Source organism: Mobula hypostoma, chromosome 14 (genome assembly GCF_963921235.1).
Source record: "Mobula hypostoma chromosome 14, sMobHyp1.1, whole genome shotgun sequence".
NCBI lineage: Eukaryota > Metazoa > Chordata > Chondrichthyes > Myliobatiformes > Myliobatidae > Mobula > Mobula hypostoma.
In genome coordinates, this window is record NC_086110.1 from 15955413 (window position 1) to 15972861 (window position 17449).

General features: G+C 44.2%; 1 protein-coding gene across 1 annotated transcript in view; it reads left to right on the forward strand.

The window, feature by feature from the left end:
* Positions 1 to 16858, forward strand: part of hsf4 (heat shock transcription factor 4) — a 79662-nt gene extending 62804 nt beyond the window's left edge. The window contains exons 9-13 of the mRNA XM_063066717.1: positions 1718 to 1933; positions 3498 to 3603; positions 5251 to 5316; positions 8260 to 8338; positions 16018 to 16858. Of these exons, the coding sequence (XP_062922787.1) occupies positions 1718 to 1933; positions 3498 to 3603; positions 5251 to 5316; positions 8260 to 8338; positions 16018 to 16181 (631 nt within the window). The 3' untranslated portion in view covers positions 16182 to 16858. The remainder of the gene's footprint in view (positions 1 to 1717; positions 1934 to 3497; positions 3604 to 5250; positions 5317 to 8259; positions 8339 to 16017) is intronic.
* The last annotated feature ends 591 nt before the right edge of the window (positions 16859 to 17449 follow it).

Consider the following 17449-nt stretch of genomic DNA (forward strand, 5'->3'; position numbering starts at 1 on the left):
GTGGCTAGGCATAGCTCAAATTTGCTGATGATACAACCATTGTTGGTAGAAGCTCAGGTGATGACGAGAGGGTGTACAAGAGTGAGATATGCCAACTAGTGGAATGGTGCTGCAGCATCAACCTGTAAGATGAAAGAGCTGATTGTGGACTTCAGGAAGGGCAAGATGAAGGAACACACACCACTCCTCATAGAGGAATCAGAAGTGGAGAGAGTGAGCAACTTCAAGTTCCTGGGTGTCAAGATCTCTGAGGATCTAACCAGGTCCCAACATATTGATGTAGTTCATAAAGAAGGCAAGACAGCAGCTATACTTCATTAGGAGTTCGAAGAAATTTGGCATGTCAACAAATGCACTCAAAAACTTCTATAGTTGTACCCTGGAGAACATTCTGGCAGGCTGTATCACTGTCTGGTATGGAAGGGGCTACTGCACAGGACCAAAAGAAGCTGCAGAAGGTTCTAAATCTAGTCATCTCCATCTTGGGCACTAGCCTACAAAGTACCCAGGACATCTTTAGGGAGCAGTGTCTCAGAAAGACGGCGTCCGCTATTAAGGACCTCTAGCACCCAGGACATGCCTTTTTCTCACTGTTACCATCAGGCAGGAGATACAGAAGCCTGAAGACACACACTCAGTGATTCAGGAACAGCTTCTTCCCTTCTGCCATCAGATTCCTAAATGGACATTGAACCCATAAACACTAAATCACTTTTTTTAATATACATTATTTTCTGTTTTTGCACAGTTTTAAGAAATCTATTCACACATGTAATTGATTTACTTGTTTATTATTATCTTTTATTATTATTTTTCTCTCTCTCTGCTAGATTATGTGTTGCATTGAACTGCTGCTGCTAAATTAACAAATTTCACATCACATGCTGGTGATAATAAACCTGATTCTGATTCTATAGGAGTTTTTGAGTGTATTTGTTGACATACCAAATCTCTTCAAAATCCTAGTGAAGTATAGTCACTGCCTTGCCCTTTTTATAACTGTATGATCAGCTAATTTAGTTGTGTCACCGGCAAATTTATAGATGGTATTTGAGCTATGCCTAGCCACACAGTCATGTGTATAGAGAGAGTAGAGCAGTGGGCTAAGCGCACACCCCTGAGGTGCGCCAGTGTTGATCGTCAGTGAGGAGGAGATGTTATCACCAACCCACACAGATTGTGTTCTGCCAGTTAGGAAGTCGAGGATCCATTTGCAGAGGGAGGTACAGAGGCCCAGCTTCTGTAACTTCTCAATCAGGATTGTGAGAATGATGATCTTAAATGCTGAGCTATAGTCAATGAACAGCATCCTGACAGAGGTGTTTGTGTTGTCCAGGTGTTCTAAAGTCATGTGAAGAGCCATTGAGATTTCATCTGCCGTTGACTCATTGGGGCAATTGCAAAGGAGTTCAGTCTAGTCATGACCAACCTCTCAAAGTATTCCATCACTGTAGATGTGAGTGCTAACGGGCGATAGTTATTAAGGCAGCTCAGAAGCTGGTGAAAATGATAAATCGTTATAACAAACAAAGTTAAATACAAAAGAACACAATTAGCATTCTTCTAGTGAAAAAGTTGTTGTGATGTTATGCATAAGTATCCACATTCTAAACTCTAATTACATTGCCTTTTTGTTTGTCTGATATAACAAATTTGATGTACACTCTGGGTTCAAAAGAACCTCAACTTTATCTTTCAATTGTCTCAACATAAACAGGGAGAAGTGCCTGATGGCTTTTAAAGAGGAGCCGGCTAGCCCGGGGATCGGAGTCCAGGTCCAGGCGGACACAATGGTTCCGGGGAATCCATGCTCTGCATGTCTGGAGCCTCCTGTGTTACCGGTCTCAGTGGTTGAGTCTGTTTTGGAGGGGAGACCCAGTTACACCACAGGGCAGCACATGGACAGGAGGGGAAAGGTTGCTGCTGTAGACAGGTGAGTCTTCACACAATGATGAGACTACATGCACAATCAAATAAAGGTAGTATTGTTTCTGCAGCAAAGACTGCATTCAGTATGGCATTTCACAGAGCACCAGTACAACCAATGACAACTGAAGTTTATTCAAAGAATAGGAACGTATGGAAACGGGATCACAGTTTTGTGTCGGAACAGCTCATTCCTTTAGAATACACAAATCTGGGCCATTACTGCACTGTAGCCCCTTTCCATAGTAAGGGTTCTGATTTGCGTATGTTTTGTGTCAGATACAGTTTATCAAAGGCATCAGTCCATCTGAGCATATGGGGCTCATCAGCCGTGGCTGGCAGCTCATCTAGGAGATGGAAAACTCTGATCTCAAACCTCCACTGCCTTGCAGCTATACACACTCATGGGAAAGGCTTCAGAAGTAAACCTGAATGAAAAATATAGAGCTGGAGACCATAAGGGACTACATTGAGTTCAACACTGACTCCCACCAAGAATGTTCCTCAAGGGAAATTGCATTGACTCCAGTTCACTTTTTACAGGCCATGATTTGAAATCTGAGAACGGCAGAACATGGTTTGTGTCATAGAACCCAACCCTTCCCAGTTCACTGAGCTCATCTAGAGTGATAAAGTTCCCTGGCATGGAGACAGGTCCTTTTGCCCAACTCATCTGTACCGACCAAGATGTCTACCTGAGCCAGTCCCACTTTCCTGGATTTTCAGTTGGGATTACGGAGTCTTGAATGCAGTTTTCCGATAAAGACCACTGATGCAATAGTCAGTTTCAGAGTTGCAGGGGAAAGGAGCTGAACAGTTGAGTTAGATACTATAAAAGTTTCAGTGTGAAGCTGGATTAATGTCTGTGTTGAGGTGGCAGGAGGAGTGGAAGAATATTCTGAAAGGATTAGTTGAGTAGCTGAGAGGAGGGTTATGTGATGTGTAAACAAGATTTTGGGGTGTTAGGCTGTGGACGTTTTCCAATGATATAAATTCTAGATACCTTGGGCACTTAAGAAGCTTTTAAATAAGCACATAATAGAAAAATAGGGGGCTATGTATGTAGGGGGGAAGGGTTAGACTGATCTTAGTCAAAGTCTGTCCCGAGTCTTGTGGCCCATCAGACCAGTGCTTATGCCGGTTTCTGTGGCGTGAAGCGACTAAGAGTACAAGACTGCCCCCTCCCCCTCCCCCCCCCCCCCGGATAGGACGCCAGTCTATCACGAGGTTAACCCCCAGCATGTGCCGGTACCCATTTTCAGCTGGGTGGACTGGAGCAGTGTGTGGTTAAGTGCCCTGCTCAAAGATACAACACGCTGCCTTAGCCGAGACTCGAACCCACGACCTTCAGATTGTGAGACCAACACCCTAACCACTTGGTCACGCACCACACTAGATTGATCTTAGAGTATGTTAATAGTTTAGCACACCATCATGGTCTGAAGGGCCTGTACTGTGCTGTAGTGTTGTAAGTTGTGTATCCTGTTTAAGTCACATAATGAGATGGCAGTCATTGGTTGACATTTGATGCCCACAACTGTCCTTTTGTAAAGAACTTCTTGGATTTACAGGAACAAGGCGTCTGACCACATGCAGAACATTGAGATGAACGTGGATGGTTTGCACTCAGTGCTTCGCAGCCAGCAGTACAGTCTGGAGCATTCCACAATCATGCACGTAAGTCCTGGAGGCCTCTATAACACATAGGATTTGGAACTGGGTTTGAAGCAGTGCTATAATTTCAGTTGAGATTATTAACTCTACCAGCCTTTTCACCTTCAGTACACCACGTCAGCAGTGTGTATGTTCAACATGATGGAGTGCAGCACCCCTGCCAAACCCATCAGCACACCATTCAGAGAGACGAGAACGTGACAATCTTCAGGATACGCATTGTCTAGACTTCGATGCACATTAGCAATCTGGTTTTTTTTTGCTTTTGGCATTAAAATCGCACAATATCCCCTTGTCTACAGGACTCTGCTGAGAGTGACTGCGCTGCGGACCCCAGGAAAAAATGCACATCGCGGCTTTCGGGTCTGAGCAGTTAACGCAGGCATTGCCTGCAATGTTCTGAGTCTGTGCTTAAACGTGCTTAAATTTTTAGGCTTTTCATCTTCAGGTAACTTTCACATGGCATGTTCTGTGGCTGCTTCATTTACCCATGTGTGTCAGTTCAATTAGATATATTAAAAAAAAAGAACCATGAAGATTTTCAGTAACACACACAAAATGCTGGAGGAACTCAGCAGGACAGGCAGCATCTATGGAGGGGGGAATAAGCAGTTGACATTTCGAGCCAAGACCCTGACTAATTTCAGGCCTGGGAGAAAACTACTAGAGGACATGCAATTAAAGTGATGTGTAAGGCGAGTTCTTTGCCCAGAGTGGTGGGTGCTTGAAATGGGGTGGAGGCAAAAACAGTAAAGGTGTTTAAAGACTCCTAGAGGAGGCTGCACCCAGAGCCCCGGATACAGTAGATGATCCCGACAGACTTGCAGGTGAAGTGTTCCCTCCCCTGGAAGGACTTTTGGAGCCCTGGTTGGTAGTGAGGGAGGACTGAACCTGGTGCTACTGGCACTTTCGTGTGGCCTCCTCTACATTGATGAGACCCGACGTAGACTGGAGGACTGCTTCATTCAGCACCTTCGCTCTACCACCACAAAGGGTGGGATTTTCTGACTACAACTCCTCCCTCACCACCATTCAGGACGCAAACAGGAAGGAGATTATTCAGAGAAGGAATGGCCAACTTGCATGCTATTGAGTGAGAAGAAGTGTATGAGACAGACACACACACACACACACACACACACACAAAGAGCTGGAGAAACTCAGCAGGTCAGGCAGCATCTATGGAAATCAATATAGTCAGCGATTCAGGTCAGGGCCCTTCATCAGAAATGGAAAGATAAGGGGAAGATGCCAGAAAAAGGAGGTAGGGGAAGGATGAGGAATCCAGACTAGGAGGTGATAGGTGAAGCCAGGTGGGTGGGGAATGGGTGGGATGAAGTAGCAAGCTGGAAGGTGATAGGTAGAAAAGGTAAAGACCAAAGAAGAAGGAATCTGATCGGGAAGAATGGAGATCCTATAATGTGGGTCTCAAAAAGAAAACACTTCTTTCTGCCCTTTTCCTGAATCTTTATTGTTTAATTCATTGATGATTATTTGGGATCTTTCTCCAACAACAGACATTATGCCATTGGTGTTCTGTTGCTTTACTCACTGGTTTTACTCTTAATGTGGGAATGTAGAACATAGTCAAATATAATGAATTTGTAAAAATAATTAATCATTTTCTAAAGTTATTCTTTTGCCCTGCAGATCTTCAACCCAACTTTCCCTCTGAATGAACTGAACCTGTCTAATATGGAGGCAAATCTTGCAATGGTAAGGGTAATTACAGAACAAGAAAGTACACCTGGTATAGGACTGATGATGGGATCTGTTCCTAAACAGTGTAAATCCTGCCAATACTCCACACAATGGAACTCTATTCCTAGATCTGATGCAGGTGTATGGTGATGCCAAGAATTTCTGTTAATTCTTCAGTAATCAAGAAAGAAAGAATGAACTCCCATGACCTGTTATACTCCTAGCATATTGTGCTTTGGTCTCCAAATTGCAGAAGATTAAAGATGTTCTAGCTCAGTGATCCAGTTAGAGGGAAATGAAAAGCAAATATGGTTAATGATGAGAGATCAGAGCTCCCGTTATGATTTCATTAGTAGTAGGGATGAATTGTTTTAGATTGGGAGGAACACAAGTTACTGCACTGAAATTGAGAACATACAGTACTAAGGAAAAAGAGAAAAGTAAGGCAATTTCAACTTTTGATGTCATTATAATGTTGGCTACACTTTTGCTGTTGCCAGCAGGAAGAAGATACAGGAGCTTCAGGACTCACACCACCAGGTTCAGGAACACTTATTACCCCTCAACCATCAAACTCTTAAAACAATGGGGAGAACTTCACTCATCTTCACTTGCCCCATTTCTAAAGTTTTCCCACCACCTATGGACTCACTTTCAAGGACTCTTCATCTCATGTTTATTTATTGCTTATTTATTTATTATTATTGTTTCTTCTTTTGTATTTGCATGATTTGTTGTCTTTTGCACACTGTATTTTTTTTGGCCCTGTGGGGTGTGGTCTTTCATCGATTCTATTATAGTTCTTGGATTTACTGAGTGCGTTTCAAGAAAATGAATCTTAGGGTTGTATATGGTGACATATATGTACTTTGATAATAAATTTACTTTGAACTTTGTACAGGATTGCCTGATCAGATATTTGCATTAATAAGCAGATGTTCAGGTGTACCTAATGAAGTGCCCACTGATTGTATTTAAAGAGATCAGGCACAATGTTACTTTGATGCTCTACATTTGAAACAAATATTTATTTATTTAGTGATATAGCAAGGAGTAAGCCCTTCCAGCCCCTCGAGCCAAGCTGCCCTAGCAACCCCCGACAAGCCCTATTAACACCCCCCCCCCCCGCAAATCGCAGGACAATTTACAATGACCAATTAATCTACCCGGTACATCTTGCGACTGTGGGATGAAACCAGAGGACCTAGATAAAACCCATATATTCTACAGGGAGGATGTGAGAGACTCCTTACAGAAAGGCATTGGACTTGAACTCTGAACTCTGGAATGCCCTCAACTGTAATAACATCACGCTAACCGCTACATATACAGTTCAAAAGTTCATTTATTATCGAAGTATACAACTTTGAAATTTTTCTTCTCTAGGTGCCCATGAAACCAAGAAAGAAAAGAACAGCAGCGCAATCATCAACCCACAAATCTCCCCTCCCTCACAAGAAAATGAACAAAAACGGAACTGGCACATCAACCCCCAACCCCCCCCCCACTACACAAAAAAACGAGAAAAGCCAGGTGAAAAACACAGAATACAAGAAAACCATAAGACTGAAAAAGTCTGTAGTCCGAGCCCACATCCAAAACGCAGAAAACCTGGGCGACATTCTCAGGCCATCCCCTCTCTGGGAGTGTAGCAGAGTGATCCTCAGCGATCAAAAGGCAGGCAGCCGGTGCTTACCTTCCACATTCGCCTCGATGTTTCCATCTCCTTCATCGCTTTAATTGGCGCACAATGGATGTTGTAATCTGCAAAATGGAGTCAAATATCGGCTCATGCCCCATCCCACTGCCTGCCCACCATAAGGTTCACATACACTGCCCCTGCCTCTCGGAGACTGCAGAGTGCTGGAGCACCCAAACAATCTCCAAACAGCAAATCACAGGCTCCAACAGTTCCAGAATCATACCCAAGATGATAAACGAATGTAAAAGACATAAAAGAAGTGAAATATGTGGTTTCATGATCTATCCAGAAGATGTAGACCGAAGGAGTGTTGTCGTCCATGGCATAAAAAAGGTTGGGAATCCCAGCTTTAAAGGAAGCTATATAATAACTTCCCTTAAAGCAAGGGTTCCCAACCTTTTTTATGCCATGGACCAATACGGTTAACCGAGGGGTTCCATGGATCCCAGGTTCAGAACCCCTGCTTTAAAGGAAATTCACTTCTTTAATAAACACACCTCACATTCAGTAATACAGGATGAGAGGCATACATCAAGTGAATAGCTGGAGATTTTCTTCCCCCCGCCCCCATGGCGGAAATTGCTAATACGAGGGGGCATAATTTTAAGGTGATTGGAGAAAGTAAAGTTTTATATGCAGGGTAGTGGGTGCATGGAATGTGCTGGCAGGGGTGGTAGTAGAGACAGATACATTAGGGATATCTACAAAACTCTTGGGTAGGCACATGAATGATAAAAAATGGGGATCTCTGGAGGAGGGAAGGGTCATGATGATCGTAGAGCAGGTTATATGGTCGGAGCCCTGTACTGTGCTGGATTGTTCCACATTCTAACAAGGCAAAGAAAGAGCCTAGTGCTGAGTCCTTGGAAACACAGTTTAATTATTCCACCTCACTGCAGGTTCTCCAACCTCCAATAAAGTTTTTTCATTAAAATTATAAAAAAATTACAAGTGAGATTATGAGATACATGAATTAATGTTATGGATTTTTAATTAAGTATCTATTTTTATGTTAGAGCAATACCCTGAGACATTCAGCCTGTGAAATTCAGTCTGAAAATAGCCAAGTGGGGGATTTTACTGGCAAATTGTCATGTTTGCATATCCCCCGGCACTTGTTCTCATGTCATAGAAGTGGCTGCATAGTTTGGTTATACAGTAAATGGTTAGATTGTAAAGTATTGCACCAATCCTTTGTAACAATCGATAACCAGTCACCAAGTTCTGACTGAAAGATGTGGTTTATGATTTCCCAGATCCAGAAACTGAATATGGATCCAGAGCTGAGGCCAATCGAACCGTCCAACAAAGCCCTGAAATCTGGAGCAAACTCAGGTAAATCAGTTAAACTGATTTCTGGTATCAGTACATCCGATTCAGATTTGTTACACTACATTGAAACATACAGTGAAATTTGTTGTTTGCCTCAGCATCACATCCCTGCTCTTGTATTCTAGACATCTTGAAATGAATGTTAACATTACATTTGCCTTTCTCACCACCGACTCTGGAGCAAGTTAACCTTTAGGGTTACACCCAATGACTTGGCCAGATTCCCCACCCTCTGGCTAAAGAAATCCCTCGTCATCTCCATCATAAAGTGATGCCCTTCTATCCTGAGGCTGTGCCTTCTAGTCCTAGACTCCCCCACCATGCAAAACATCCTCTCCACATCCACTCTATGAAACTAAATTGCAAGGGTAAAAAGACCCTGATGGGAATTATATACAGGCTTCCAAACAATAGCCAGGATGTGGGATAGAAATTACAATGGAAGATAGAAAAGGCATGCAAAAATGGCAATGTTATCATAGTCTGGGACACACACACACACACACACAATGCTGGAGGAACTTGGCAGGTTAGGCAGCATGTATAGAAAAAAGTACAGTCGACTTTTTGGGCCAAGACCTTTCGGCAGGACTGGAGGGAAAAAACTGAGGAGATTTAAAAGGAGGGGGGTGGTAAGAGAGGGCACAAGGTGATAGGTGAAACCTGAAGTGGGAGGGATGAGGTAAAGAGCTGGGAATTGATTGGTGAAAGAGACACAGGGCTGGAGATGGGGGAAGTCTGATAGAAGAGAGAACAGAAGGCCATGGAAGAAAGAAAAGGGGGGAGGAGCACCAGAGGGAGGCAAAGGGCGGGCAAGGAAATAAGGTGAGAGAGGGAAAAGGGGATGGGGAATGGTAAAGGGGGCATTATTGGAAGTTTGAGAAAGCGATGTTCATACCATCAGGTTGAAGACTACCCAACCAGAATACAAGATGTTGCTCCTCCAACCTGAGTGTGACCTCATCATGACAATGGAGGAGGCCATGGATTGACATTTGGGATTGGGAAGTGGAATTAAAATAGGTGGCCACTAGGAGATCCTACTACTTCTGGTGGACAGAGCGTAGATGCTCGGCAAAGCAGTCTCCCAATCTACGATGGGTCTCACCAACATACAGGAGGCCACACTGGGAGCACTGGACACAGTATATGGCCCCAACAGACTCACAAATGAAGTGTCGACTCACCTGGAAGGACTGTTTGGGGCCCTGAATGGTCATGAGGGAGGAAGTCCAGATGCCACCAGACCGTGATCCCTGCTGCAGACCTCAACAGCTCTTAACGATCCAGAGCAGATTCAAAACCCAGATTCCACCACCATCAAAGCGGGTTCCACCAACCTCTGACATCTCCAAAGTGCCGATTGCGCAACCTCCAACAACTTCAGTCTTGACCTCCAGGCCGGGTCTTCACACGCAGCCACTGGAATCTCCGTCTCCCCTTTCCCCACCAGCTCTTTGCAATCCCGTCTCTCTCAGGTCCCACTGCCAGCCCTTGGGCACTCAGAGGCTCTATGTCCCTCTCACCCCACCATCCCTGAACACTCCAAACCTCTTTTCCCCTCAGATGCTACCAACCCCCTTCCACACTCCAATCCCAGCTCTCATCTGTGCCAAGTTTTCACCATTCCCACCGGCCTTCTCCTCTCTGAGGCAGAACGTTGTGTCCTCAGTAAGAGCCTGACCTTTGTCAACCATTCCCTCTGATCGTCCCCTCTCTGAGGCAGAACGTTGTGTTCTCAGTAAAAGCCTGACCTTTGTCAACCATTCCCTCTGATCGTCCCCTCTCTGAGGCAGAACGTTGTGTCCTCAGTAAGGGCCTGACCTTTGTCAACCATTCTCTCTGACCCTACCTCTCCGAGGCAGAAGATTCATTCCTCAGTAAGGGCCTTACTTCTGCGCCCACACCTCAATGAGTTCCGCGCCCGCTACAACGCTGAGCTCTTCTTGCGATGCCTCCGTAACCAAGCCTATTTCTTTGGCAAGGACCCTCCACCCCCCACTGATGACCCCTTCTCCCATCTTCAACCCTCCTCATACTGGACACCCCACCCTGGTCTGCATGCCCTGGAGCTTTTCATTGCCAGCTGCCAACGGGACATCAATCGTCTCGACTTCAACACTCCTCTCTCCTATTCCAACCTAACTCCTTCCGAACACTCAGCTTTCCACACCCTTCACACCAATCCTAACCTCATCATCAAACCCACAGATAAGGTAGGTGCTAAGGTAGTCTGGCAGACTGACCTCTACCTTGCTGAGGTCCATTGACAACTCTCGGACATCTCATCTTACTTACCCCTGGAACAGGACCCTTCTAAGAAACACCAGACCATCATCTCTCACACCATCACTGACCTTATTAGCTCTGGGGATCTCCCATCCACTGCCACCAACCTCATAGTTCCCACACCCTGCACCTCCTGTTTCTACCTCCCACCCAAGATCCACAAACCTGCTTGTCCAGGTAGACTCATTGTCTCAGCATGTTCCTACCCCACTGAACTCGTACCTGCAAACCTCGACTCTGCTTATCCCACTAGTTTAGTCCCTTCCTACCTACATCCGTGACACTTCACACGCTCTGGATCTTCTCAATGATTTCAAGTTCACTGGCCCCCATCATCTTATTTTCACTATGGATGTCCAGTCCCTATACACCTCCACCCCCCACCTGGAAGGGCTCAAAGCTCCCCATTTCTTTCTGGACACCAGACCTAACCACTTCTCCTCCTCCTAGCGGAACTTGTCCTCACTGTAAATAATTTATCCTTTGGCTCCTCCTACTTCCTTCAAACAAAAGTTGGGCACTTGCATGGGTCCCAGCTATGCCTCCCTGTGTCGGCTACGTGGAACAGTCTATGTTCCAAGCCTACACTGGTGATGATCCCACACTTTTCCTATGCTACATCGACGGCTGCATTGGTGCTGCTTCCTGAACCCATGCTGAACCTGTCGATTACATCCACTTTGCCTCCAACTTCCACCCTGCCCTCAAATTTACCTGGTCCATTTCTGACACCTCCTTTCCCTTTCTAGATTTCTGTCTCTATCTCTGGAGACAGCTTATCCTCTGATGTTTATTATAAACCCACTGTCTCTCACAGCTACCTAGATTATACCTGCTCCTATCCTGTTATGTGTAAAAGCACCATCCCCTTCTCTCAATTCCTCCATTTCCACTGCATCTGCTCTCAGGATGATGCTTCCACACACCTGCTCCCACCCTAATCTACCAGGGATAGGGTTCCTCTTGTCTTCACCTGCCACCCCACTTCACGTCCAGCACATAATTCTCTGAAACCTCCGCCTTCTCCAACAGGATCCCACACCAAGCACAACTTTCCCTTCCTACCCCAACTTTCTGCTTTCCGTAGGGATCGCTCCCTACGTGACTCCCTTGTCCAGTCGTCCCTCCCCACTGATCTCCCTCCTGGCATTTATCCCGGCAAACAGAACAATTGCTACACCTGCCCCTACACCTCCTCCCTCACTACCACTCAGGGCCACAAACAGTCCTTCCAAGTGAGGAGACACTTTACCTGTGAGTCTGTTGGGGTCATGTACTGTGTCCAGTGCTCCCGGTGTGGCCTCTTGTTCATCGGTGAGACCCGACGTAGATTGGGAGACCGCTTTGTCGAGCACCTATGCTCCATCCGCCAGAAAAAGACAGATCTCCCAATGGCCATGCATTTTAATTCCACTTTCCATTCCCATTCCCATATGTCTATCTATGGGCTCCTCCATTTAGGTTGGAGGAACAACACCTTGTATTCCCCTTCTGGGTAGCCTCCAATCTGATGGCATGAGCATCAACTTCTCAAACTTCTGGTAATGCCTCCCCTTCATCATTCCCCATCACCTATTCCCTCTCTTACCTTGTCTCCCTGCCCACTCATCTCCTCCCTCCTTTTCTTTCTTCCATGGCCTTCTATCTCTTTCACCAATCAACTTCCCAGCTCTTTACTTTATCCCTCCCCCTTCAGGTTTCACCTATCACCTTGTGTTTCTCTTTTCTCTCTCCCCTCTCCCCACTTTTTTAAATCTACTCCTCAGCATTTGTTCTGCAGTACTCCCAAAGAGTCTCAGACCAAAACATCAACTGTACTTTGTTCCATAGATGCTGCCTGGCCTGCTGAGTTCCTACAGCATTTTGTGTCTGCTGCTTGGATTTCCAGCATCTACAGATTTTCTCTTGCAGGCTGGGGAATTTCAGTACGTAGGTGGATTGGGAAAAACAGATTGGTGCTGGATCTCAAGAGAGATAATTTGTAGAGAGTCTACAAGATGGCATTTCAGAGCAGCTGGTGGTTGAGGCCACTCAGAGGAAAGGCAATTCTGGATTGGGTGTTGTGTAATGAACCAGATTTGATTGGAAAGCTTAAGGCAAGAAATCTTTAGGATATAGTGATCATAATATTCCAGAATTCACCCCGCAACTTGAGAGGGAGAAGCTAAGTTCAAGTGTATCAGTACCACAATGGAGTTAAGGGAACAACAGAGGCATGAGAGAGGAGCTAGCCAAAGTTGATTGGAAGGGGACACTAGCAGGGATAAAGGCAGAACAACAGTGGCTGGAGTTTCTGGGTGGAATATGGAAGGCACAGAATGAAGAAGGATTCTAAAGGGAGGATGAGTGACCATGACTGACAAAGGAAGTCAAAGTCAGTATAAAAGCAAAAGTGAGGGCAAATAACATAGCAAGAATTAGTGTGAAGTTTGAGGGCTGGAAAACTTTTAAAAACCAACATAAGGCAACTAAAACAGCCAAAAGGAGAGAAAAAAATGAATGACGAAGGAACGATAGCCAATAAAATAAAAGAGGATACCAAAAGTTTTTTCAATAATAATAAATGAAGCAGTATACAACACTGAGATTCGTCTTTCTGCAGACAGCCACAGAACAAAGAAACAGCATGGATCCCTTTCAAAGGAAATCCCAAATACCCAACATGTAAAAGAAAACAAACAACAAAAAACAAGTGGATAACACACAGAAAATTAAACATCTAACCGAAGAGTCCTTGAAACAGTCTAGGAATGTTTGGTTTAGTTCAGCTCAGAGTGAGTTCAGATAGTGTCATTTGTTGACTGCAGGCCGTAGAGCCAGTCTGCCCCGATCAAATTAACGCTTAAAAAAAGGAGTAATCAGAAATCAAAAACACATATAACATGAACTGCAGAGTCCTCCAAAAATGAGTGCAATCCACGAACCGCACCGATTAAACCTTACCCTTGTCTCAGGACACCTGCACCTTCCTCCGGCAGCAGCAGCGAGTGAGAGGGAAAGAGAGACTGGTCAACCACAGGCAAACAGAGCTGAATGCCTGATCACCTTCTGCTCTCTGTTGGTTCAAATCTTGCTCAACACTTTAATCAGCGGCTTGGTCGACAATTGAAGCCAATCATGAGTCTGCGCACTGCCATTAGGCAACACACTCTGTTCCTAACCTCGCTGTCAAACATCCGAATTCCCTCGGAGAGCAAAAGCACCAGATCCTTCAGTCGGCAAAAGCACATTATCAAAATGTAAATTACAAGATCCAACTGCACACAGATCAGTAGTAGAAGTATATTTAAAAGAAGAAGAAGTAGTAGTTTTGTGAACTGTCTGTAGGACGTTGCCATTTGTTGTGTTGGTCGCTGGCACCATCTTGCCTTGTTGATGGCAGCTCAGATATATAAAGAGTAAAAGAGAAGTAAGAGTGGATATCAGTCTACTGGAAAATGATGCTGGAGAGATATTAACAGAGGACAAAGAAATGACAGACAATCTTAAGTATTCTACTTCAGTTTTCACTGTGGAAGACATTAACAGTGTGCCAGAAATTTGAGAGTATCTGGGGCAGAAGTAAGTGAAGTTATTACTACTAAGGAGAAGGTGCTGAAAGGTCTGAAGGTAGATGTCACCTGTACTATATGAACTACAGTCCAGAGTTCTGAAGGAGGTAGCTAAAGAGATTGTGTAGTCATTATTAATGCTCTTTCAAGAGTCACTAGGTTCTGGAGAAATGGAAAATTGCAAATGTCACTCCACTCTTTAAGAAAGAAGGGAGGCAGAAGGAAGGACATTATAGACTAGTTGACTTCACTTCGGTGATTGGGATGATGTTGGAGTCCATTTGGGGTGCTTGGAGGCACATGATAAAATAAGTTAAGGCATCTTGGTTTTCTGAAGGGAAATCCTGCCTGACAAATCTGTTGGAATTCTTTGAGGAAATAACGAGCAGGATTGACAAAGGAAAGTCAGTGAATATTGTTTACTCAGACAATACGAAGATAGGTGGAGGAGCAGGTCATGTTGAAGAAGCAGGGAGTCTTCAGAAGGACGAATGGATAAAGAAGTGGTAGCTGGAATATAGTGTAGGGAAGTGTAGGGTCATGCACTTTGGTAGAAGGAGTAAAGGGGTAGGGTGTTTTCTAAATTGGGAGAAAATTCACAAATTACATATACAAAAGGACTTGGCAATCATCATGCAGGATTTTCTAAAAGTTAACTTGCAGGGTGAATCAGTGGTAAGGAAGGCAGATGCCATGTTAGCATTCATTTCAAGAAGACTTGAATACAATATAAAGGATGTAATGCTGAGGCTTTATAAGGCATTAATCAGACCACACTTGGAGTATTGTGAGCAGTTTTGAGCCCCTTGTCTAAGAAAAGATGTGCTGTCAATGGAGAGGGTCCAGAAGATGATCCCAAGAATGAAAGGTTTAACACATCGAGAGGCTCTGGGCCTGTAGTTACTGGAGTTTTGAAGAATGAGGGGGGGATCTCATTGAAATCTATCAAATATTGAAGTGCCGTGATAGAGTGGATATGGTGACGATGTTTCCTATAGCGGGGAGTCTAGGTCCAGAGGGCACAACCTCAGAATAGAGGGACTTCCATTTAGATCAGCGAAAAGGAAGAATTTCTTCAGCCAGAGGTTAGTGGATCTGTGGACCTGATTGCTACTGACGGCTGTGAAGACAAAGTCATTGTGTATATTTAAAACAGAGGTTGATAGGTTCATGATTAGTCAGGGAGTCAAAGGTTACAGGGTGTAGTCAGGAGAATGGAATTGAGAGGGATAATAACTCAGCCATGATGGAATGTCAGAGCAGACTGGATAGGCCAAGAGGCTAAATTCTGCTCCTATGTCTTATGGTCTTATGAGCTTGTCCTTTAGCGACCAAAGCAGGATTAGAGTCATGGAGAAACATAATATAGAAACAGTCCTTTTGGCCCACTGAGTCCACACCGCTAATAAATCTCTCATTTCTACACTGATACCACACTACACTTTATTTCTTCTACATTCCCATCAATGTCCCTCAGGTTCTACACACTCAGAGCACTTTACAATGGCCGACTAACCTACCAACACAAATGTTTTTGAGTTGTGAAGTGGAACCCCACCTATGACGTACTGAAGGTCAGGACTGAAGTGAGGCAGTGGCCCTACCATATGTGCAACCCAATCAGGCCTGTTGTTTCCATGTAGAAATTACTCGTTTTGTCATGGGTTTTGACTAAATAGCCCTTTGTAAACCCCACTTGCTGGAGGTGAAGGAGGTGACATATTTGTGGTTCCAGTTTCAATACATTTCCATCCTCCATCATTATATTGGTTGTCAGTTTTGTGTGTGGCTCTTCAACACTTGCAAGAGATGATCCCCTGAACTCTTTCTAATTATTTGCAGGAAAGCCACATCTTCAGCAAACTACACAGCATTTCCTTCCAGAGCCCCATCCTCCAATCAATCCGGAACTCTCCAGCCTAGACAGTGACACGACGCTCTTCGAGCTTACCGAGGAGTCTGCAGCCTATTTCCCAGACCCCGAAGTGGCACAGGAGGAATTCTGAAGCAAACAGCCCAAGTCCTAGCACCTTGCCAGGCAGAGTCTCGCACCCTAGCCACTACCATGGGACTGTGCCACAACAAAGCAAACCTTCCGTCAGGAAACAAAAACCTTTCAGGGCATCCCAAGATTTACAGATCCCACCAAGTGGCTGCCCTCTGGTGACTCTGGCTCAAGGAAGTCACTTTTTTCAATCTGCACCACCCCCTTCCACCGCCTCACTCTGCCAACCCCATGCACTTCCTCTTCACTGCGATTGGAGGAGACAAATTCCTGCTGGAAATGATAGTTATTACTTGGGGTTGGGGCAAGGTGGCAGAATCTTCTCTCTGTCTTAAGAGTTGTTTGCAAGGAAAAATGCAAGATAGGAAATGAACCTGTGATGATTCTTTGCATGAGTGCTGAGATCTTGTCCACCACCACGTTTTGCCTTGATCTTTTTAGGTTCTGTTTCAGAATTCTTGTTTGTGTGTTACCCATCTACAGACAAAGAATGGTAATGATTTCTGTGTTTGTACATTGCAGCACAATACTAAGCAGATTTTATTTTTTATTCTATATATTTGCATTGGTTAAAAGTGCTAAGCTTGAAAGGTTGGGTTTGATATACTGATATTCCATTTGGATTATTTTTGACCGAGATATTGTGATAAATCTTTACACATTCAATAAAAAAGTTGAAGCAGCACTTATTTGAAATGTGTCCCATCTTTCACAGGGTTGTAGGTAAACTTCGCTTAAAGATAGTTAAGGATCCCTTCTATATATAAACTTTACTCTGTATACTTACTTCCCATTCTTATTCCTGTGGGTTTGTCTGTAGTCTCTGCTGTTGTTGGTTAAGCACACGAGTGTTATGTTTTGTAACTCCAAAACACAAAAGTAATTGAAAGAAAACACAGAGCTGGGAACGCATGTCTTAGCTTCATTTTTACTTTTAGCGAGGCGCACACGTATGACGTGGAGTGATGATATATGCAATACACGTACTTTTACATATAGCCGTCAATGCATTACAGAAATAACAATGCTTAAGCAAACAATATATTTACAATATTGCTCAATCATTACTGAAGCATTAAATAGACACTTTTCCCTGCTTAGCTGTAGTTCCAACTCATACAGAATGCACTTCAAAGTTCAAAGTTAATTTTGTAATAAAAGTACATATGTCACTATATACAACCCTGAGATTCATTTTTGCGATGTACTCAATAAATACATAACAGATTAACCGTAATAGAAGCAATGAAAGTCTGCTCCAAATGGACA